The following is a 22,346-nucleotide window of genomic DNA, read 5'->3' as shown; positions in this document are numbered from 1 at the left end:
CACACGCTGGAAACGGTTGACCAATCACAACAGAGTCGCCCAGCTGGCCATTTAGAGCAGACTGGGCTTTAATGGAGGGAGGTCCTTAAAGAGAAAGGAACTAAAATCGTGTTTCAGACAGAGGCAGAAAAGAGGAACTGCAGCAAAGGACAGTATGAGGAAAGTGATGTGTTTTCTGAACATTAGAGAAAATTAAATCCATAGCAGCCTGAGTTAAGAGCAGGATATACTAAATGAGAGCTCTTGTTATTGCTCCAGTTAAACTTGTGGCAGCAGTATTCTGTATGAGGGCTGCATTTCTAACGTTATCTGCGTTTTGTGATGGCCCTTCAGATTGTCCCGCTGCCAGCCTCCTGTGGCTGCTCCCTCTACTCTTGTTCCTGTTGTTACTGTTGGCACTCCTGCTGCTCTGCTGCTGGAAATTCTGTGCCTGCTGCAAAACCTGCTTCCAGGTAAAAATACATGTCTCACATGATTGATTTTCCCAAGTCCCAATGGACTTTTTTTTTGTTTTCTGTTTTTTTTCTAATCTTTTTTCCTCTCATCTTTTACTTGAAACAGAGCTGTCTTGCCCTGCTGCCTTGTTGTAGTAAAGGTAATATGTCACTTACATCACACACAACAGCATAGATCTAAAATCCTTCATCCCCAGACTTGGACTGTGTTGAATATGAGTCACCATATGTTGTTTGCTTTGCAGGTCGCATGGTCGGCTTCAGGGAAGATGAGTATTTGCTCCGCCAGTCTCTGCTCACCTCAGACCATCTGGACACGCCAATGGTGAGGACTGGCCCACCCAAAGGGACTGATGTGGTTCGCTGGAAGGTGACAGATAATGTACACAGAGGACCCAATCACCCCCTGGCTCTGATGATGCCTAATCCTAAAGAGACTAGTAAGTGCTAAATTATATTAACAGCAACACTGTGCGACTTTTTAACCTAAAATAGCAGCTACAAAATTAGTTTGATGGTTCACTGACATTGAAAAGTATAATGGTGCCACTTTAATTTCTACTCCTCACCTCACGTCTGTTCTTTCTCTTCGTAACTTTGGTGAGTGGGTATGATCTCCTGTGAGAAGTGTGAAACTGACTACAGGTCACAGCTTCAATCAAGCAGGTTCAAGAATAATGCTGATCTGTAGATCAGTTAAATTGAATGTGACTTAAAATGACTGCGACATCAACAAAAAACATTATCTCCAATATGCAGCGAGGAAACCTTTAAGATATAAAGAATTCTAAATAGAGTTCAGTTCTAATAAGTTAATGAATGAGTCCAAATGAACATTTTACCAAGTTTGAGGAAATTTGCTCAAGGCTTTCTTGAGATATCGTGTTCACAAGGCAAATAATCATGGGATCAGGGATCATGGGTAATATCCACCATATCAGTTGTGTTTCAGTCACTACACAGTAAGAGCTCCACCCAAGAGATTGATAGACTTTGTTTCTTCTGTAAATGAAAACCACTTAACTGTCTGCAGGGGGCACTGTAAACGTTACACAGTATTACTTTAAAATTAAACCTATGACATTAAACTGATATTTTAGTCTGTAGAACTTAGGGACATTGTTTTACATTTCCTTCTTGTCATTTCTCATTTGTAGTCCAGTTCCCACTCTCCGTCCGGCTGAACAGGCTTTTCTCTGACAACCTGTCCCGCCCTGAAGACAGAGAAACAGATCAGCTCCGCAAGGAAGTGGCCGATAACGTGAGTGTTTTTTGGGTTTTGTTTCTTGGTGAGCCTGTGTGTAAGTGTGTGAATGTTGACCGTGTCACTGAAAACTGTTTCATTTTCTTCCATCTAGCTCAATGAGGTGTACAAACAAATTCCTGGGGCCCAGAAAGTGCAGAAGACCGCTTTCAGGTGAGATACATTATGTACATGTCCAGTTGTGTATAGTATGTTCCGTAACATATGCTTCATTTATTACATGCAACGGTTGTCATTGTAAGATATAAATGATTTCGTATTCTCATAGTTAAAACAAAAGTTGAATGGGAAGTCTGGAGGTATGTCTGAGTTGGGGGTGCAGAGAAGACGGCTGTATAATGACATCATATTAAATGTCAGTTTAAGGCATTTTACACAATAGCATATATCAAACTTGCACATCTTGTATGCCAAAACAGCTTGACTCCATATTTTGTCTAGCAGTTACAGCCAACCACCAGTACGGAGTACTGCAGCATCCTCAGCACACCTACATCCAGTGTCCTTAAAGGAAAATGTCCATTCTCTCACCAATTGATTATTTGTTTTGGTTTTTACAGAACGCAGAGAAATGCTGGAAAAAGGTAACAAAACGATACACGATGATACAAGTTGACACTGAAGCGGTTGTTTTTCAGGAACCAATGGTCACACATGCCTTATTTTTCTCCTTTGCTCCTCAGGCAGGACTACACCATCATGGACACTGTCTTGTCCGCTCCTCGTAGCAGCTATCCTGATATTGTTAAACTCACAGAAAAAAATGTCCAGTCTGGAAAGTTCCACAACCTCAAAGTGGCGCCTGGGTACTACACTGTGGCCACAGACAGAGGTGAACTTTTGCTGTTTGTAAATGTGAAAGAAAATAAAATTCTAATGTTCAATTCCGATCTCCACCGATCTGCTCATCGATCATCGGCCTTGTCGTTAAACTTGTTGTTACACGTGGTCCTCCTCTGCAGAGGCTGCGGGAGCCATCGAGTTCCAGGAAGGCGTGGAGTTATTAGACGTTCATGTGCCGCTCTTTGTCAAAGAAGAAGACGATGACAAGAAGCAGCTGCATGTGGAGGCTGTGGATGTGCCACTGGGCATTGCTGGGATTGGAAAACGTTTGGTCAACATCACCATCATCAAAGATCATGGTGCGGAATCTTGGACCTCATGTATTTGTACCTGAAAAATCACATTTCTATCTCAATGACTTTTCAATCAAAAAGAACGCGATGAGGGACTTGACAGAAGCCCCCTGACTAAAGACAATGAAAAATGTAAAATCTTCGCTTGTTGATTCTTCTCTTTTCTTTCTGCAGCCACCAGTGTGTTCTCGTTCCTCCAGCCAGCCTACACATACAGCAGACAGGACGGAGTGGCCAACATTCCAATCAGCAGGGAGATCATTGAGGATGGACGAACACAGGTCACATACCGCTCACGGGACCTCACAGCCAAGGACAAAAAGGTGAGCTGATGATCACTGCACTAAATTTTATTGCGTCTACATCTACAAGTGTGTCTATCTATCTATCTTAACAAAGCCACACATCACTGAATATATTGTGAAAATTGGTCCTACTAACTTTGTTAGTATTGTTAGTATGTGACTTGTTTGCTAAAAAATGAAAGCAAACAAAGTCAATTTACAGGACAGGGGCACTTCATGTGCCAACCAGATTTTTTGTTTATTTTAATTTGATAGAAATGTTCTTTTTTAACGACAGTGATTCCTGTCTTTGTGCAAATGTTCCACCATAACAAGTTCCTCCTCTGACTTTGTTTCGCAGAGGTAGCATCATTGTATCCAGTGCTTAGTGCTGCTAAGATAGTTGTGATTGGTAAAAGAAATACAGCCGAGCCAATGCTTTTTCCCCCTATAGCACTGTAGTAATAGGTGCAATCCAACCATTATCCACTGCTGACATGGCACTGTGGAGATCTGGTGATGCAAGTCAACCCAGACTCAAAATATTGTTGCTCTGCCAAGCGAAGGGGTCATCAGAAGCTGCAGCCAATTTGTGATGACTTGTAGATGAGATACAGTTCTGCTTCATAATGTGCTTCTAACCTGTTGATCCTATGTATTTTAGGACTATATAACAGTGGAAGGAGACCTGACCTATGGTTCTGGTGAGACTCAGAAGACAGTTCCTGTTCGTCTGCTGGAGCTGGGTGAGAAAGATGGCCTCCTGGAAGACAAACAGGTCAAGCAGTTTGTCATGGACCTCAGTAACCCACGGCAGGGAGCCAAGCTGGGGCGCTACCCTAGAACTACTATCACCATCGCAGACCAGCCAGGTAAAAGGACGCAATACTTTTCACATTACTCACACCCAATCAAAATATTGATTGCAAAGGTTTCATCTCTTACTTGACAATATCTTATTTTATCTAGAGCCCAGCGTGATGATGTTCAAAAAGGGCACCCAGAACTTCTCCACATCTGACCCGACCTACACCATTCCTGTGGTACGTACTCGAAACCCTGATAGCTCCGCAACAGTGAAATGGCGTACCAAGAAGGCCCAGCGTTTCGACCTCTTCGGCCCACTGAAGTTTGGTCCTGGAGAAACAGAGAAGAACATAGTGATCGACCCGAAAAAACATCCTGGTGCAATCCAGCCTGAAACCTTCGATCTGGAGCTGTTCGACCCAAGTAGCAATGCTTCTCTTGGAGATAGGAAGACCACCGTTGTCAATGTCACAGACGGAGGTTAGACACAATGGAGAGAGAGAAAATTTAATTTGTTTCTGGTGGTCTGACGTCTGAGATATTACATGATGAGAGAAGGAAACAGTTGATCTGATTATTTCTGCTCTCCTTTTTGCAGGTCCTGAGATTGCTCACATGTCACAGAAAGGCTACGTCCAGCCAAAATGCACCTCTCCTGGTGGTCTCCTTCTCGCTCCAGGAAACCCGAAAGCCAAAGCAACTGGACCCAGAAATATTCACCTCAACTGGGACCCACCGCCTGGTAACCCAATGGGCTACAAGGTACATAGAATCAACACAAACAGAAGCCCCAACTTGAATGAATTAGTATCATTTACAAGAGCCACTCTTTTTCTCAAGTACTGTATCTATGCTCTTACCTTGTTTTTTTAGGTGAAGTATTGGATTTACGGCGACCCAGAAAAAGACGCCCAGGTCTTGGATGTGAAGACGCCTCAAGCTGAGTTGACCAACCTTTACCCCTATTGCGACTACGAGATGCGAGTGTGCGCCTATAATTCAATGGGAGATGGCTACAATACCGACATGGTTGCCTGTCAGACCCTGGAAGACGGTAATCCTTTTGAATTCAGTTAGATGCTGTTCATTAAAGGAGCAACACGCAGATTAACTGCTTCAGATGAAACAAAATATAAAATAAATGTATCTAGCAAATTACATTTTTTTGCAATTTATCCAGCTAGACTGTGTTGCACCAGCTATTCATAAATCTGTTGTTAAATTTGAGCATAAAGTTTTCGTAACTTCTGGCTTGTTTTACTCAACTCTTTTTACAAAGTTAAACCCTACACTTTAAAGTGTAATTCTGGTATTTTTTTAAACCTGGGCCCTACTTTTGTAAATGTGTGTGTAAATGAATGGTATTTACAAAAACTTTTGGAATCTGACCAGTAGATCATCTACATCGGCAGCCATGACACAGCAGCAGTGGCTATAATTTAATCTTATAGAGCAGTTGCGACAGTCCAAGAAAAGAGGTTTTTTTTCACCAATAAAAGGCTCAAATTTTTGTTCTGGGTCTTTGCTAAAAGTCTGGCAACATTACACATATTTCGCTCGATGAGAAGTCTCACTCTCAAGTCTCATGAGACTTGGGTTGTTGTAGGAAACGGAGGAGAGTGAGAGAGAGAGTTGGAGAGAGCAGTTTGTATTTTACAGAGTGAAACTGTTATAGCTGAATCTTTTTCTGATGTGTGTCGTACAAGCGTTTCATGCTGATCGCCGTCCTTAAGGTTTGAGCTTTAGTGTATGGAGTAAACATCAAAGCACTAACGAGAACGGAGAAAGAGACAACAAGCTGCTGCATGGTCGAGAGTGAAACTTCTTGTTGAGTGAGACGTGTTATGTTGCCAGAATTTTAGCAGAAACCCAGAATAACTATTTGAGCCTGAGTAAAAAATATTATTTTAGTGGACAATTTGTGGTGTGTCACAGTTGCCCCTTAAGATTACACTGTAGCCACTGTCGCTGTTTCAATTTACTGGACCAATTCCAAACATTTTGTTAGTACCATTGTTTAGACACAAACATTTCTAAACATAGGTAGGGGGTTGGTGCAAGGAATTTGGAAACATAATTTATATTCACACAGTTTGTAAATGAGTGGAGTGAAATATCTAATTATTTTAACCAAGATGTTATCAGGTAATTTATATAGTTTCCATGTATTTTATGTTATTTCATGTCATATGATTACCAACATTTCCAGTTTACATAATTGTTAGGCAACATTTTATCAATGTAGGTATGTGAACCACATTGCATTATTACAGGTTTTACTCTTTCATTAACAGTTACATAATCCTCAGATATAGCAGTTACATATAGCAGTTAAGATCCTCAGATGAGGGCTTGACAATTGTTTCTATATTTCGTTTTACCCCATCAACGGTGATGTGTTGTGGTTTCTCTCTTGTGACAAAAGTACTTATTGTAAGTCACTTTGGACAAAAGTGTCTGCTAAATGCCCTAAATGTAAATGTAAATAATAGAAAATACTGTCCATTGTATCGGCTATTATTAATAATAACAAAACCTTGACTTAGTTAACACTGGTTCTATAAGTACGTTAAGTTTGACTCATTCTCCTCCAGTGCCTGGTGAACCTGGACGTTTGGCCTTTAACGTCATCAGCCCGACTGTCACCCAGGTCAGTTGGGCAGAGCCCGCAGAGACAAACGGCAACATCACAGCTTACGAAGTCATCTACACACCCATCGATGATGACCTGAGTAAGGCACTGAGTCCCCCTTTTTCATTTTTTCATTTTTTTTCATTCTTGTTAGGATTAGCATTATGGAATTTCCATCATGTTCTATAACTTCTTTCTTTTCACAGAGCCGGTGGGTGCTGCCAAGAAAGTAAAGATCGACAACCCCAAGAAACGAATGCTGTTGATCGAGAACCTCCAGAACGCACAAACCTACCAGTACAAGGTCCGTGCCAAGAACAGCGTGGGCTGGGGTCCCTTCAAAGACGCTTCCATCAACCTGGCATCACAGCCTACCAGACCACTATCCAGTAAGTCGAGGGCGAACACATCTGCACACTGCATTACAGTGAGGTCTTGTTTCCCTGGGATGAGATTTAATTCTATCTCTTTTTGTCGCTAGTTCCCATTATTCCAGACATCCCTATTGTGGACGCAGAGGCTGGAGACGAGTATGATAGCTACCTGATGTACAGCAATGAGGTGCTGAAGTCCCCTGGAGGCTCCAAGACCCCCAGCGTCTCTGGTGATGGTGGGTACCCAGAGCAAAGGCCACAACCTACTCCTCTAACAGTGTAAACCCATTGTGCTGGTGTGTTATTGTGATGCATTTTAGGCTCTGTCAAGCTGCATGTGACCTGCAGGCTTCCAGACTGTGAGCTATTACTGTGATATGGATCCAATTATTTTACTTCACATCCTCAGCACTCTCAGGCCTCTTGCTTTTTACCTATACCATATGTGCTGAGGTGTCATCGCCCTATCAGGAGGAGGGGGAGTGGACATTGCTGTGAAATGTTTGTCCAATCTGAGTTGTTGGAGTAGTCATCCCACTCCCCCTGAGATGAAACTGAGAAGGCCTCATCTGTTCTCTACTGGCACCTTTTTTAACATTTCTGTATTTCTGTGTGAAAAGCCTACAGAGGCTGATATTCATATTCTTCCTCCATTTGACAAGCGTGACGTTAAGTAAGAGCTGGAAGAGTCAAGAAGCTCAAGAATGGCATCCTTCTCATGGCACTGCATTTTTTCATATTACTTCCATCTGGCAGGCAACGCCCCAACCAGGCAGCGGTGAAATCTGCTTCCAATCCATTTGTAGATATCTGCAGTAGAAGTGCTTTATGATCATAAACCTCAGTGCCTTCCCTCACTAAATCTGCTGTCACTCTCCTGCTATCTGCAGCCATGTTTGTGCTATTAGTTTTGTCTGAAAGACAAATGTGGATGTTGCTGCACTCCACCAAGCCCACTTGGATTTCTGTAATTCAAACAACATACATGTTTGCATACATTATGTGATCCCATGTCCCATGAATGTGTTACAGCTTTTATTTTTGATTAGTAATGTATCGTTAAAGAAAAAAACACTTGATACTTCTCCGCCTCCTTGCTTCTACCCTATGACCCCAAATACAAGGATGGAAATATGTCAAGTTGGTGGGGTCCAATCTAGATCTGCGTAAGGTGTCGTGGAAAAAGCAGGTGGACGTCATCAGCAGTCGCTACAGCACAGACACAGAGGCGAGTTCAGATGAGGCCCCCCGCCCCAGCTACGCCCAAACACCCCTGCCAGGTGAAGACCACTCCATCAGACCCACAGATAGCCAGACAGGGAGCGAGCATGTCAGCTGTTAGTGCACGGCCAGTCAATCGCCCAGCAAGTCAACAGATATTTCTCTCTGCCTTTGTGATTGATCTGCTCAGAAACATCATCGTTAGTCTAATCATTTAATTTTTCGGGCTTGCGTTCCTTGTCCCCTTGGCCCCCAGTTGGCACCTATCCCATCTATCCATCTGCCCAGACAGGAGCACTGGCATCAACTGTCCCACCTGCAGTTGATGATCGGGGGCAGACTTTTCCCGGTGCCTGTCTCTGTCTGTCCTCTCTCCATCCCACTGAGGAGGTAGTGATCTCGAGACAGCTTGTTTGGTGTGTAGGCTTAGTTGTGGCTGTAGGGAGATAATGGGTTCTTGTCTTTACTACAGTTTCATCTCTGCAGGGCAGTATCAGTAACGTCGCCTACAAGTGAAGCAGTATTTGATTTGATCTCCCGATACATTTGATCAATGGAGTGTTTAACAAGCAGGAGATAAGTTATCCACCCTCCAAAGTAGTAGCAGCAGCAGTTTTCATATGAAAGAGAAGACATATTTATGTCACCACCTACAGGCAAAAGAGCAACACTGCAGTTTTCATTGAATAACTATCACATCAATTGACATGAAATCGAGTCAAGACATTCATGGCACCCAGAGGCTGAATCCTTATGACTCTGTTAATTCCCACATTTTTTACTGAAGCTTTCAAGGATGTCCTCACAATTGAGTCTGGACTTTCACACATGAAAAACACAGCAAGAGATTTTCCGCTCAGAAGCGTTCATGTGTTTTCATTTGCACTCTCAAAGTAGACTTGAGGTCAGGAGATTATCCGAAGTTCAGTGTGTGTCTGAAGCAGCTTTTAGTGTCACCAGCCAGCCAAATTATCCTGAATTCTTTGCCTTTCAATGAGGTACAGCCAGATGTGGATAACTGCACTTTTTGTTCAGTAATAATTAGACATTTTAACACACTAACATTCTAGACTAACACAAGACAGGACAGGAGACAAAATATCAGCTCATTAAAATAAAACCTAAAAATAGAAACTTAACTGAATTACATTTCATCCTGTGGTGGTAAAATGTGTTGGTAAAACTACAAATAGTGTTTGATAAGGTATCAATCAATTCAAATATTTTTTTCCTTTTGACATATTAATTAATTAACCAATAAAGATGCTATTCATCAATTCATAAAAAAACAGAACGCAGCTACACAAACAAAAACTGCAGCAGTAACTGTTATTGCCTGTAGATGGTGCACTACTGTTTTTGGCACAAGTCACACTAAAGCTACACAAGTCACACTAAAGCTACAGCACATATGGTATAGGTCACAGGTCTGCTGCTTCCGCTCTATAGGCCAGTTGAGCCTGGTTTTGGGTGCTTCACATCATCACTGGGTTGTTCCAGTCAGAACGTCAGAATGCTAACTGCTGAATTTCCCAGCATCTGTCTGATGACTGTTATCATGTTTCACAGATTTCATGATGAACGGGAAATGGGAACAGAACTTCCATTTCCCGGGGGGATCAGTGACACGCAACCTGTCAACATCATCCTCTCCTATGTCCACCCTGAGCTCAAACTACAGAGGAGGAGGCAGCTCCTTCACCACAGAGACATCCACCACCTACATGTCCGGACCAGGTGAGGTGGATGCCGGATTCAATGTTAAGAATTTGGTAAAAACACACGTTTTTTTATGCATAATCTTTCTCTGGTGTTGAAGGAGGCTCTCGCAGGACAGATATGATTGGAGGTGGAGTACATTCATCGGAAGTCATCATGAGGAAGCGCTCGGAGAACAGGGCTTACACAGAAGAGAACATCCGGGACTCAATTGTCATGGGAGATTTGTCAAGCAAGTTTTCAGAACTGGGTAAGCTTTAGATGTCAGCAGTGGTAACAGAAGTACATTTAGAGGAATTAGCTGTTGACTGTCTGGTCTAAGAAAGGTTTTACTTTGTAATACAATGATGATAATGCCTTAGCAGGTAAACTGCAAGTGCATGAGGCTGATAGCTTGGACATCTGTTAGCAGGGTTGGGGCTATTGGCTGCACAGCAGGCTTATACATACAGACTTTGCAGGAGCTATGCTGACTATCGCTGTTTCTCCCTCCCTCCCCTTGTCTCATCTTTGACCTCTGACCTCTTTTTGACTTCACTCTCCACCTTCCCTTCTCCCTGTCCTACTGTGCTACTTCTATCCTTCTCTTTGCTCTCTTTCTCTTCTTTATCATCCGGCCTCCTCCTCTTCCTCCTGCATTTCCCCTCCTGCTCAATGCGCCATCAGGTGGTTTCGGCTACACTGGGATGCAGAGCAGCTCTCAGAGCCAGTTCAGCTACAACCTGCCTCAGGGTTCCAGGGCCAGGACCCAGTCTTCAGACGTCAACGAAGCCTTATATAGTCTGGACAGGGTGCTCCAGGGTAAGTCTGCAGCATACAGGCATGAAAGCACTGTAGGTGTTGCTGGGTGTGATGCGTTAATCTCTCCTCATCAGTCATCTTCATTCCTGCTTCTCTGAAACTTTGTTGCCCTCTTGGACCTGGTTAGACCTGCGGTTTTATACAAACCATTATGTTTTAAGTTACATAAAAAACTAAAACTGAACCCCAACCTGACTGAGAACATTCCCTACGACATCTTTTCAAAGCATATGTTAGTTATGGACTTAAATAACAGTCTATAAGGCCATAATAAACAAGAAATTAAAAATGTCTGAACAAGTTCTTTCATTTACAATCCAAATCAGTTAAAATAAATGGCTAAATACTAAGTCTGTTCTTCTCTGTCTTTTTTACCCCTTACAATCTCGGGTTAAATGTTAACAGAGAATCACCACATATTCACAGTGATCATATCCAATGGTAATCTTACTCCTGTCTCTCTCTGGCATCTATCAGATGCACGACTTTCTCCTGGGGTCCCAGACACCCCCAGCAGACTGGTGTTTTCCGCACTGGGTCCCACTGCCCTCAAGGTCAGCTGGCAGGAGCCCCGATGTGAGAAAAACATCCTTGGCTACTGTGTCCTCTACCAGCAGCTCAATGGAGGTAAGTAATAATTTAAAAAGTCGGACAAGGACAATCTATTGATAAAAAAACACTTTGCTGTGACAGTGGTGCATGTACTGGGTATTGGAGGCAGTTTATCAATGTTTTCTTTAGTTTGGGTTTGTTGCATTCATTCACTTTTCAGTTTTTATTGTTAATGCTAAAAAAAACCTGTGTCCTCTTCTTCAGGTGATCAAAAGCAAATTATGACAAACCCAGCAGAGAACTCTGTGATCATCCAGGACCTGCTGCCCAACTACTCCTATCTATTTAAGGTGAAGGCTAAGAGCCAGGAGGGCTGGGGCCCAGAAAGAGAAGGAGTCATCACCATTGAATCTGCAGTCGATCCCAAGAGTCCTCTCAGCCCAATGCCAGGTACTGATTCTGTTCAACTTTGTGTCACTGCAACAATGATTATGTCTGTATGTGATTACTGACGTCTTCTTTAACTGCAGGCTCACCATTCACTCTGAGTACTCCCAGTGCTCCAGGCCCCCTGGTTTTCACTGCTCTGAGCCCCGATTCGCTGCAGCTCAGCTGGGAGAAGCCTCGAAAACCCAACGGAGACATCTTGGGCTACGTGGTGACCTGCGAAGAGCTGCATGGTGGAAGTGAGAATCAATTTGCAATACAAATTTAACTTTTTTAGGTTTTGAAAGTGTGTGCTTTCCTCACCTCTATTTCTTGTTTTCTCCAGGTGACACACGTTCCTTCCAGGTGAATGGAGACAGCACCGAGACCAGTCTCACTGTTCCCAACCTGACTGAGAACGTTCCCTACAAGTTCAAAGTTCAGGCTCGAACCACACAGGGCTTCGGTCCAGAGAGGGAGGGCATCATCACCATCGAATCTGAAGATGAAGGTGAGATTAATTTTACTGACAAATCTTTTAAATGAATGAAAATAAATGACTGTATCTTTCATGGCAGCCAGTAATATGACAGTGGGGATAGATTTAAAACCACCCTGTTGATTTTTGGTCCAGAGAGGATTCTAGAGTAAAGAATGTGTGGTGATGAAAATAGAAATTATTCACCTTCTCAGTATTAGAGGAAATTTTAGCCTGATGCTGTAATTATAGAAAAAGTTAACTTCTGGGTTCCACAAATCCAACAAAAATCATAATATATTCAAGGCACATTACATAGTAAGGTTGAGACCTTAAAGATTGTAGTGAAACCCAACAGTTCCCACAATGAGCAGCACTTGATACATGTGGAGAGAAATTAACTAAATTAAATTAAAGTATGAGAACTCGCTGACGCTAATGTGTTTACTTCCTTCCTCACTTTCTGTAGGTGCACTGTCTCAGTACAATAACCAGTCACTGATGAGTAGGGAGGTTTTCCAATTGCCAACAGAAATCAGCACACGGACAGACATCTCACACACCATGCTCAATGACCCCTACTTCTCAGGTACAAATAAGCCTCCAGTTTCGTTTATGTTCTTCCTATTGATGAGATCCATTCACAGACTCATGTTCACTGCTTTCTTCTCTAACAGAGGGGATGATGATGACCACACAGCACTCGGAGACCAGCGGCATGGTGACTCGTCAGATCACCAAGGAGGTGGTCCAGAGGGGCATCATAGGAGGAACAACTGTCACAAAGAAGATGTTTTATGAATCATAAGATTCTACTTAACTGTACCCAAGTTCACACCCAAAGGTCCCAACGGGAATCTCAGGGCGTTTTCACACCTGAAAGTCTGAATCAAGCGTCATGTTTTTGTTACTTTGTACAGTTTATATTAGATCCATTTAGTCTTGGTTTCACATTGTAGGCTAGCAAGACCACTAAAGACTTTTGTATGACATGCAAACGTCCTGTCGTCATCACCTAAGTGGGCTGTTTACTTGACAATGATTGGTTTGTAGTCGGACGTGCATCTGATGTTGCTGTGTTGTCAGTTCGGCAGGTAGCAGTCTTTCTATTTAAATGGACAAAGTAAATAAACCAGTTAATTTTGTTACCACCAATAATATTATATTGGTATTTCTACCAGCATCACCAACTTGAGGTTTAGTACTTGACACTACTTTGAATGCGCCAAATGAAAGTCGTCATTGTTCAAACATTATATCATCAGAGGGAAAACTGCGAGCAATCCTGCGAGCTGCTTTGACTCTCTTATTCTTTTATTTAATCTTCTTTCAACTTCATGCCATAGTCTTAACAAGTCCGAAAGTCTTAACAACCCAAAAAAGTGTTTTCAAACTGCAACTGGTCAGAACCATGGTTCAGTTTGTTCTGGACTGAGAAGGCCTCTTTTGAACTAAATCTCAGTCTGCAGATCTAGACCTTGGTCTGAGGCAAGTTATTTTCAGCCCTGTCTATTATTTTGGTTCTTGTTTTGGATTGTAGCCTAAACTGAAAAGGGGTGGCATGGTGGTTGTCGGCCAGGATCTTTCTGTGTGGTGTTTGCATGTTATCCCCAAGTTTACGTGGGTTTTCTCCTACAGTCAGAATACATGCAAAGACATGCAGATTGGGGGTAGGTTGATTGGAGACTTTAAATTGACCATAGGTGTGAATATGAGTGTGAGTGATTGTTTGTCTCTGTGTGTTGGCGACTCATCCAGGGTGAACCACACCTCAACTGCGATTGTCTCCATCTCACCCCTTGACCCTCAAAAGGATATGCGGTACAGATGGACTAAAGTCCGGCCTAAACAAGTAGATGTGAAAGCACCTTGAGATTCTCTCTCACACAATCAGTTATATTTTGGGTGTGGGTGTGAGATTCTGCGACCAAAAAAAACTAAAGTCGAGTGATAGTGTAAATAAAAGGAGAGGAGGCTGTTGTGTTCTTCTGTCATGTCTGTTACGCACTGGGACGCTGTTTCCCTTCATTGTAACATTTCTACAACTATCAGTGTTGCACCTGAGACTGTTTCATCCCACGTTTTCTTTTCAAGAGGAGAATCCTTCTGTGTTAGACTGCCCTCCTTCTGTCAGTTCAGATCTGCCAACACACACTGGGGCTTTACACAGCCCAGCACAGGTCAGTAATCTGACTGCGGTTCAGTAATCCAAAGTGACCCTTCTCCACTTGTCCCCTGTCCCCCCATCCGTCTGTAAGAAACGCAACGTGTTCGATAAACTCACCAAATCTTCAAACCATGTTTAGTCTGAAAGCGTTCTGATCTGCAGGAAGGTTTGGCTTCGTTTTTGTGGCGGATGCTTTACACATTTCATTTTCATCTGTCCTGAGGGGTGGAGGGCACAGAGGTGGTGTGTTTGGGATTCTGTTCATAGATTTGTATGATATTAAAATGCAATAAAGCTTTCTTCAAGCATATTTCATACTAAAGATTTTTATCTAAGCAGACTGTCTTAAATGAATTAAATGCCAAATATAGAAAGATTTGATACACTTATTTCCTACTGTCAAGCTAAGGGCATGATTATGATCTCAAAACTCTATTTGATATAATATGCTTTTGCTTTTGTATTTCAGATGTTTTCTTTTTCAAAATGTTTTATCCAGTTGCTGTGTCTACTGTTGTATTTTGCATTTTGAGTGGATTAACATTTCAGTGATAGGTTGAAATTTTTAGAGGAACGGTATGTAAAGACAGAAAGATTGTATTTCCTTCTATGCATGTCCTACTGTGTTTTGGGCTTGAATTTGGACGAAAATGCTTTTGTAAAACATTTTGAGGAGGATTTTTCAGAAATAAAGATGCAGATAAGTGAATTTCACCAAAAACATGCTTTTTGTACTTTTGATCAACTTGTATCATTTACTCTTAAAGGTTCAGTGTGTAGAATTTAGTGACATCTAGTGGTGAAGCTGCATGTTGCAGCGGAATACCCCTTACCTCAGCCTCCTTCAAAACATGACAGAGAACCTGAGGAAGCATTCAGTTGTCCTCTCAAAAAGTGTTTTGTTTTTCCAGTTTGGGCTACTGTAAAAAACATGGCGGCCTCCGTAGAGAGAACCTGCTCCCTGTGTAATTATAAAGTATTTACATATAAAGGGCCATCACTAGGATTATTTTATTTTCAATTTCTGCCAATAGATCCCTTTCACCTAAATTTTGCACACTGGACCTTTAAGTAGCTGATTTAACCTTTTTGCATTGTGTCTTTTCTCTTATTTAATGCAGTGCTGTTTCACTTCAAGATTTGTAATTAAAATATTTATGAATATCTAAATGATGTTTGAAGACAAGAAGGAGCATTTACAGTTCATTTATTCAGATGTTTATGAGGGGCAAAAAACATCTTTACATATTTCACACATAAACAAAAGCACAGCTGCAAAAACAAACTCATGCCTGACAAATAGGAAGCTTAAAAACCAAGAAGTGAGAATTATCTCTCGACATGCATCTCCACTTTATGTTCCTGCATGTGTTGGCATCAGCTGCACTGAATCGCTTTCAAATCTTATTTACCAGTGAAAAAATGTTTTTACAGCATTGAAATAGTCTTTACATTACAAATAGTCAAATACTGTATATAGCTGCTTTCAGACATGCACTGAACTCTGATTTTTGTCAGAGTCAGAGGCTCCTGAATTCCTGCAGTTTCACCCACCAACCCCCCCCAAGTAAAATCTCTGGAGAATGGAAGGATGTGCCCATGTGAGAGGAGCAGGAGATCCTGGAGGAGGAGAATTCACCACAAGGGAGTAGGTGTGTTGGAACATGCGAAAAATGCGATAATGATAAAAAGAAAACAAACATCTCAGGCCAAAAAAGTGGTGCCACATACGTAGGAGACACCGTCGAAGATGTCAAGAGAGCTTTTGGTGATAAGGATCGACACCGGTGTCGATGTGCTGTCAGTCCCCCCTCTTCCTGCTGCACCACCTCCCACCTGAACGCTTTCCAATTCTGCACACATTGTCCAGAGTTCATATCTGACGACGCTGTCTCCATGAAGGCAGAGGAACAGAACACACGTGATGCAGAATAATGGTTCTTGTTCCTGTTTTCACAAAGCAGCCCGCAGAGACACGTTTTGGTCTAAAACCAGCACACAAGATTGAAATCGACTAAATAACTGAAAGCACAGACTCTGTGGGCTGCTGAGGATCAGGACAGAGAAGTGGTGGATGTTTGATTCAATTCCAGAGGCAGGGCCCGGGGCAGAGGCACCGCTGTCTGACATCTGCAGGCCTGATCACCAGGTCGTTCACCACCTCCACAGTCCCGAAAACCGGGTACAGTTCCTCTGTGAACTTCTCGTTGAAGGTGTACAGGTGCGAGCGCTTCACCACGTCATAGAAGGACAGCTGGCCTTGCTCATAGTCCAGGTACACCCCGACTTTCCTGGGCACCAAGCTCTGCGGCAGCGAGGTGGCGGGCACCGTCAAGGCTTTCAGATCCGAGCCCCTCTCCAGCCGCAGGGTCAGGTAGCCCGTTACCGTGTTGAGGGAGCGGAAGCCCTGCCTCATGGCGGACGCCTTGGCAACTCCCAGCCGCCAGTCCCGCTCACCCACCTCCACCTCCCAGTAGTGGCGTCCGGAGGCGTAGCCCTCCTGGCCTGTTGCACACCACCAGCCGTTGAAGCGGCGCCTGCACCGCGGGGCGTCGCGGCGCTCCAGGCCACAGCGCATGCGTTTTTCATCACTGGAAATGATAAGGTCTGGGTTGGCGGAGTCCGAGTCCAAAGTGACTTCCTCTGTGCCGATTACAGAAAGATAATACACATATCGGTCAGATATTAGAGTTTGATGACGGAGGGTAGATTGTTTTGTTTTTTTCAATACATGCAGCTTTACTGCTTCCAATTTATGATCCTACAATTAAAATAACAAATTACACCAAAAAATGTTATCAAACTAAAAGGATATTATTTAGATTTCATACCTGCTGCATCGCAAATCCAATTCCACACTGGAGGAAAAAAGAAATGTTTAAAGATACTCTAATCAATATCTTTATATCTACATCTTTATATCTTATACATTTATATACATACAGATCAAATGACTGTGCAATATGAAAGAGGTAACTTATGGTGACGACCCCAGAGAGAATCATAACCTGACTCAGCAGTTCTTTTTTGTCTGTATCACATAAGAGTTACATGTTGTGACGACGTATACTGTGATTTACTCTAGATTTGAAATCATCTCCAGTCAACCAATTAATCAAGAATGAAAACAGCATTGAGGATTTTCACTCACCGCTGTGGGGGATGTAGCTGACGGCGTCTGAAAGGAGAAAGTGATCATTCAAGTGATTCAGTCATCAATCTTATCCTTCAACGTGCTCTGGCACGGCCTCTTTAATCATGTATCAATACTGATTAGTTTCAATGAAAGTGATTCATTAAGTGTCACTCCTGGTAAAACCACTCATTCAGGTTATAGGGCAATTCTACTGCATTGTAATCAGTAACAATTCATACATGAGGTTTGAATGAATGGATTTCTTATCATTAGATTGTTTTTAAGGTGGAGTTTATTACTATAACACTTTCATTATCCGTCATAAATCCACTCACCAGCACTCTGGCTCCTCTGCTTCCTCACCAGCCACTGCTTAGTCACATCCTCCTACACACACACACACACACACACACACACACACACACACACACACACACAGGAGTTGAACAACACGTGCAGGTTATGTATCTTACATACCTCATACATACTGTCATTGTTAACGACCTGAACCAGAAAGCCAAAGCACTCGATTCCTCATGGCACAAAATAAATATACAGCACGATCTAATCAGGGGAAATACTGAGACAGACATTCACACCTTCACAGGGCTGTCGGCGTTCAGCACGGACAGCATGACCAGCTCCATGGCGGGGAGCAGGTTGGGGAGGCGGCCCCTCTTCCACTGGAACTCCAGGTCGTCGAGCATCATGAGCACCGGCTCGCCTGGCCAGACGGTGGGCTAGACGGTAGACGTTGCAGAGGATGAGCGTTAATCAAGGTTCAGGTTGTTCATTACCATCTCATTTTCACTATCTGACCTTTACAGATAGACAGACCCACCCCCAACAGATTAGTGCAGTATACCGCATAGCAGATACAGATAATTTGTACAATAGATGATGGCCCTTTAATAATTCTTCCCAACGTGTTTATACGATAGAATCTTAATCATGGGAATAACCAGGATTCTTTCAGTTTTTCAATATGAGTCTTGGGGCCATGATAAGACCAACTTTTAAAATACTGAATTTGCTCTTTGGTGTATTAGGTATCAGTGCTCTGTCACCAAGGAGATAAAATCGTGGGTTGATGGTAGAGCTGAGCTGAGCCAATTCCCCAATATTTTAGATATTTAACACCAGAATGGGTAAACCAGGGACCACTCCCAGATCATGTGCAAATATGTACCCTGCTTATTAGTACACTTCAGATTGTGAATCTCCTTAACTAATGCTTTGGATTAAGTACATACTTAGGAGACTGTTAAATTATTCCTGCATGAGCGAGTACAGTTTCCATTGACATCTGGGTATGTGTGTATAATAATGCGTGCAACATCAGAAATCACTCGACTATAGATAGTCCCAAGGATTATCCTCAGTGACAAGTGTCCAGAATATGGGGGCAGATCTAGTAATTTTTTCCACTTTCTTTAACATTGTGAGATATGGCGTTTTCCACATTTAAATTTATTTCTGAGTGTGTGCAATTTGGTGCAGATCCAAATAAAAATGCAGACCACGTGAATTTAAATGTTGTTTCATAAGGAAACTGTTGGCCTCGGTCAGACACTGCTCATCTTGCTTGTCCGACGCCAGGATATTACAGGTATGACGGGATGACTGTCAACGGCTTAATCATCTTAATCAGATGCAAGGAGGAAACTGGGTCAGACTTTAATCACCAACCAGCCACCCAGTTAATTGGCACACATTATCCCCAGCATCCAACATTGTATTGTCACCTGAGGCCTGCTTTTAATCCCCCTTGTCCAGTCCATGATGACTCTTTTGTGGGGCCCCATGTCACACTCCCCTCCGGCCTCCAGCATGCAGAGGAGGTGACCCTTCCAGTCTTTCTTCTCTGGCTTTTCACACTGGTAGTCCGACAGGATGATCCTCGGCTGAACCAGAAAAGCAGACATTTAAGCAGAAGCTGACAAACATAGTTATTAAAGTGATTTTGGATAGAAAACACATGTGGTTTGTACCTGCACTGTCTTTTCTAAAAGAGTGGACCATTCCACGATAAAATCCCGACACATGCTGGCTTGCCAGATGTCCTCACTGGTCCAGATGTGGCTGAGGATGTTTGACCTCTGGGATAAAAACAGATACAGGTGAGAGCCTGTGATTTTGTGTGACAGCAAGTAAATGAAGAGAGGATGAAAAGAGCTTACCTGGCAAATTTTATTGAGCTCTCGAGCCAATTCCATAATAAACAACTGACTTTCCACCGGCGGCTCCTTCTTCTCAAGTTTGACTCTCTTACGGGACTCCTGGGGCAGAGAGACGGAATAATGTATTTCGGAAAGAGAGTTGTAGAACTGCAGCACTTGCAGCAAATACAGTTGTGTAGCCGTACCTTGAGTCGGATTTTGAGCTTTTTGGCCGGCTCAATAAGGAACTGCAGGCAGTCCTTCATCATGCTGGCAGCTGGGGAGCGAGGCCGATGCCCTGTGGGATGATAATAAAAAGGCTTTAGTACGCTGGCACTGGCTCTGTGAGGTGCTGGGGCAGAGCTGCAGCTGACTGGGCTCCTGCCGCCCACGCAAATCGATGAGAGAGCAGAAATCGGTCATTTATGAGCGACGGCAAAAAAATTTATGCGTGCGTAGAAAGAGAGCAAAGCACTGCAGAACTTCCCTCATCACAGCGCTGCACCTGAAGTCCTCAGAGGAGCTCATTATCCCACATACCCACACATACATAGACTGTAGAGAGATGAGTGAAGAGAGACCACCCACGCACAACCCAAAAAGTGATCATCAAGCAGAGAAACAAAGCAGAACCAGGCAAAAAAAAATATTGCACAGTAACAGGATTTCCTGACGTGTGTGGGACGATGCGTCTTGATCATGGCCTTGAAATTGGAAATGTATTCCCCCGAGATGTCAAACAGCATCAGCACAGAGCACTTTTAAAACACAGTGGAGGTGTGTGTGTGTGTGTGTGTGTGTGTGTGTGTGTGCGGGGGAGAGTTCTTGGACCAGTGTGCTGTTGATTCAGCATTCCGCCCCTGCACGCCACATTGAGGCTCTGAGGGGATTTGCTGTGTTTCTCTGTGATGTAGGGGGGTGGCAGCTGAGCCAAAAGGATGCTGGTATTGACTTCCCAAGGACTGAAGAGAAACTGGTAAAAAAAAAATGCATCAACCATAAAGTTTACCCCGTCGGTGAGAGGAAACTATAAAATTCATTATTTATTGTATCAGCATTTTTTCTTGGACTCTCTCTATGTCAGCGATGCTTGACTTTATACTAACTGTTTTTTAAAACATAGGACAAGTATCCATTGTACGTTTTAAGGTCTTCCTCCACACTTGATTATAAAATTGCCAATGTAAACGACCATCAGCAGATTTCAAGGACATTCAATCAGTTTTGTACCTTTGCATTATTTGGTTTTTGGACCTTGCTGCTAAGGTTGCCCCACTACAGGCCGATCAAACCTGGGTGGGTGTCCCTAAAATCTTGGGTTCGGTTAGGGTCTTTCCTCCAGATACTTTAACTGCAAGGGTTCTGCAGTCTGAGTTCTCTTAGAGTCAAATATATACGTCAGAAGAAATGTCCAAAAGGGTCCTTGTCAACAACAGCCCCTGGACACTGAGCCTCTTCACTAATTAACCAGAACCGAGTGGTTACATTTGAACACATTCAAGGGGAGCTACACCACCCCTGCGTGACTTCTCTGCTGGATGTGTGGGTACACATTCACTGCTGGCTGCGTGGAGGGTTTATTTTTGCCAGCGGAGGCAGAGGAGCTGGAAGATTAGTGGAAATCCAGGATTACCACCAGGGCCATTTCTGTACGTACACAGGTAGTGCCTTTCTATATCAGGAGTGAGTGACCAAACACATAATCCTGGCACACGTTAGACACAGCAACACAAACAGAGGTGTGCTCTTTTCATACTTGCATGAAGCCACGTTGAGATGCATCGATACGCTGCTGAGGTTCATTCTCTAAAGTGTGAAAAAGTGATATTTTGAAGGTTTTAGATCCACAACTGGAATTAACCCAAAGCCTTGTTTTATTTGGAAAGAGACAAATCATTGCATTTAATTTGCCCTTTGCAGCAGCGCAATTAATTACCTCTGTAGAAACCACACGGATGTTTTACAGTCACTATTATATTACGATATTGAAATCAACTCTGACCTTGTTATCGGTGAATCTTCCTTCCCGCAGACAAACTTTGCGCAGCTCCTCCGCGATGTTGTTATCGATCGTTGCAGTTGTTCCAGGAGCTGGTTGATCAGAGCTGGTTGATCAGAGCTGCTCCATCCTCGTGAGGCTGCTCCTCTTCATCACAGCTCAACTGCGGCAGCACGCTGCGCGCGCTCTTATCTCCGCCGCCCATGCTGCAGGGTGACAGGGGATCCGCCAGAGGTCGCTATTGCTTCCCTGGAAGCTACGAGATTGACACTGAGAATTCTGTTATCTTTGAATATTTATGGTTAATTTGACCAACCTATAACAATTATTATTATTATTATTATTATTAACCAGTCAAAATTATTTGTATAGACCATATTCACGTATCACAGTTTGTCTCATAGGGCTTAAAGATACAGTCTGTAGAATTTAGTGATATCTATCTAAAAAATACAATTCATAGAATTTATATGAAATATCTAAATTATTTTCATATGACATTGATATACCAAGACCACATAACACATATAAATGACATATATATCATATATATGCAAATATGGAATGTGCATGTATTTGCAATTTGTATATTGCACATTCATACAAATACATATATGTCAGTATGCAGAATACATATATAAATATAATATTTTTAGATACGTGTGACATCTCTGTCAACGAATGAAATTGTTCCTATGTCTAATATATATTTACCAATAAGCCTATATATTTTTAA

At 42.8% G+C, this 22,346-nt stretch overlaps 2 protein-coding genes across 8 annotated transcripts in view; one reads left to right on the top strand and one right to left on the bottom strand.

Annotated features, from left to right (window-relative positions):
• The window catches only part of itgb4 (integrin, beta 4), a 29,519-nt gene extending 14,482 nt beyond the window's left edge, over positions 1–15,037 (top strand). For 6 of the 7 annotated variants that reach the window (XM_020083458.2, XM_069517577.1, XM_020083457.2 and 3 more), the window contains 25 exons: positions 334–452; positions 562–595; positions 701–895; positions 1,613–1,716; positions 1,814–1,872; positions 2,280–2,303; positions 2,403–2,551; positions 2,682–2,861; positions 3,030–3,178; positions 3,804–4,011; positions 4,109–4,426; positions 4,545–4,708; positions 4,820–5,000; positions 6,541–6,678; positions 6,785–6,967; positions 7,060–7,188; positions 9,743–9,910; positions 9,993–10,142; positions 10,559–10,693; positions 11,171–11,320; positions 11,510–11,695; positions 11,776–11,931; positions 12,018–12,182; positions 12,619–12,738; positions 12,827–15,037. In XM_020083458.2, the coding sequence (XP_019939017.2) occupies positions 334–452; positions 562–595; positions 701–895; positions 1,613–1,716; positions 1,814–1,872; positions 2,280–2,303; positions 2,403–2,551; positions 2,682–2,861; positions 3,030–3,178; positions 3,804–4,011; positions 4,109–4,426; positions 4,545–4,708; positions 4,820–5,000; positions 6,541–6,678; positions 6,785–6,967; positions 7,060–7,188; positions 9,743–9,910; positions 9,993–10,142; positions 10,559–10,693; positions 11,171–11,320; positions 11,510–11,695; positions 11,776–11,931; positions 12,018–12,182; positions 12,619–12,738; positions 12,827–12,957 (3,695 nt within the window). In that variant the 3' untranslated portion in view covers positions 12,958–15,037. The remainder of the gene's footprint in view (positions 1–333; positions 453–561; positions 596–700; positions 896–1,612; positions 1,717–1,813; positions 1,873–2,279; positions 2,304–2,402; positions 2,552–2,681; positions 2,862–3,029; positions 3,179–3,803; positions 4,012–4,108; positions 4,427–4,544; positions 4,709–4,819; positions 5,001–6,540; positions 6,679–6,784; positions 6,968–7,059; positions 7,189–9,742; positions 9,911–9,992; positions 10,143–10,558; positions 10,694–11,170; positions 11,321–11,509; positions 11,696–11,775; positions 11,932–12,017; positions 12,183–12,618; positions 12,739–12,826) is intronic. The other variant, XM_069517578.1, reaches the window with a different exon arrangement.
• A 1,219-nt stretch (positions 15,038–16,256) lies between these two features.
• Positions 16,257–21,754, bottom strand: LOC109626790 (butyrophilin subfamily 1 member A1). Its single transcript, XM_020082953.2, has 10 exons — positions 21,614–21,754; positions 19,818–19,909; positions 19,633–19,731; positions 19,444–19,551; positions 19,198–19,356; positions 18,052–18,192; positions 17,788–17,839; positions 17,468–17,494; positions 17,148–17,174; positions 16,257–16,959 (listed from the first exon to the last, which is right to left on the bottom strand). The coding sequence occupies exons 2-10, from the start codon at positions 19,878–19,880 to the stop codon at positions 16,400–16,402; spliced, it is 1,236 nt and encodes a 411-aa protein (XP_019938512.2). The 5' UTR covers positions 19,881–19,909; positions 21,614–21,754; the 3' UTR covers positions 16,257–16,399.
• Between the last annotated feature and the right edge of the window lie 592 nt (positions 21,755–22,346).

Source organism: Paralichthys olivaceus, chromosome 21 (assembly GCF_024713975.1).
Source record: "Paralichthys olivaceus isolate ysfri-2021 chromosome 21, ASM2471397v2, whole genome shotgun sequence".
NCBI lineage: Eukaryota > Metazoa > Chordata > Actinopteri > Pleuronectiformes > Paralichthyidae > Paralichthys > Paralichthys olivaceus.
This window is presented reverse-complemented; position numbering and strand designations above follow the sequence as displayed.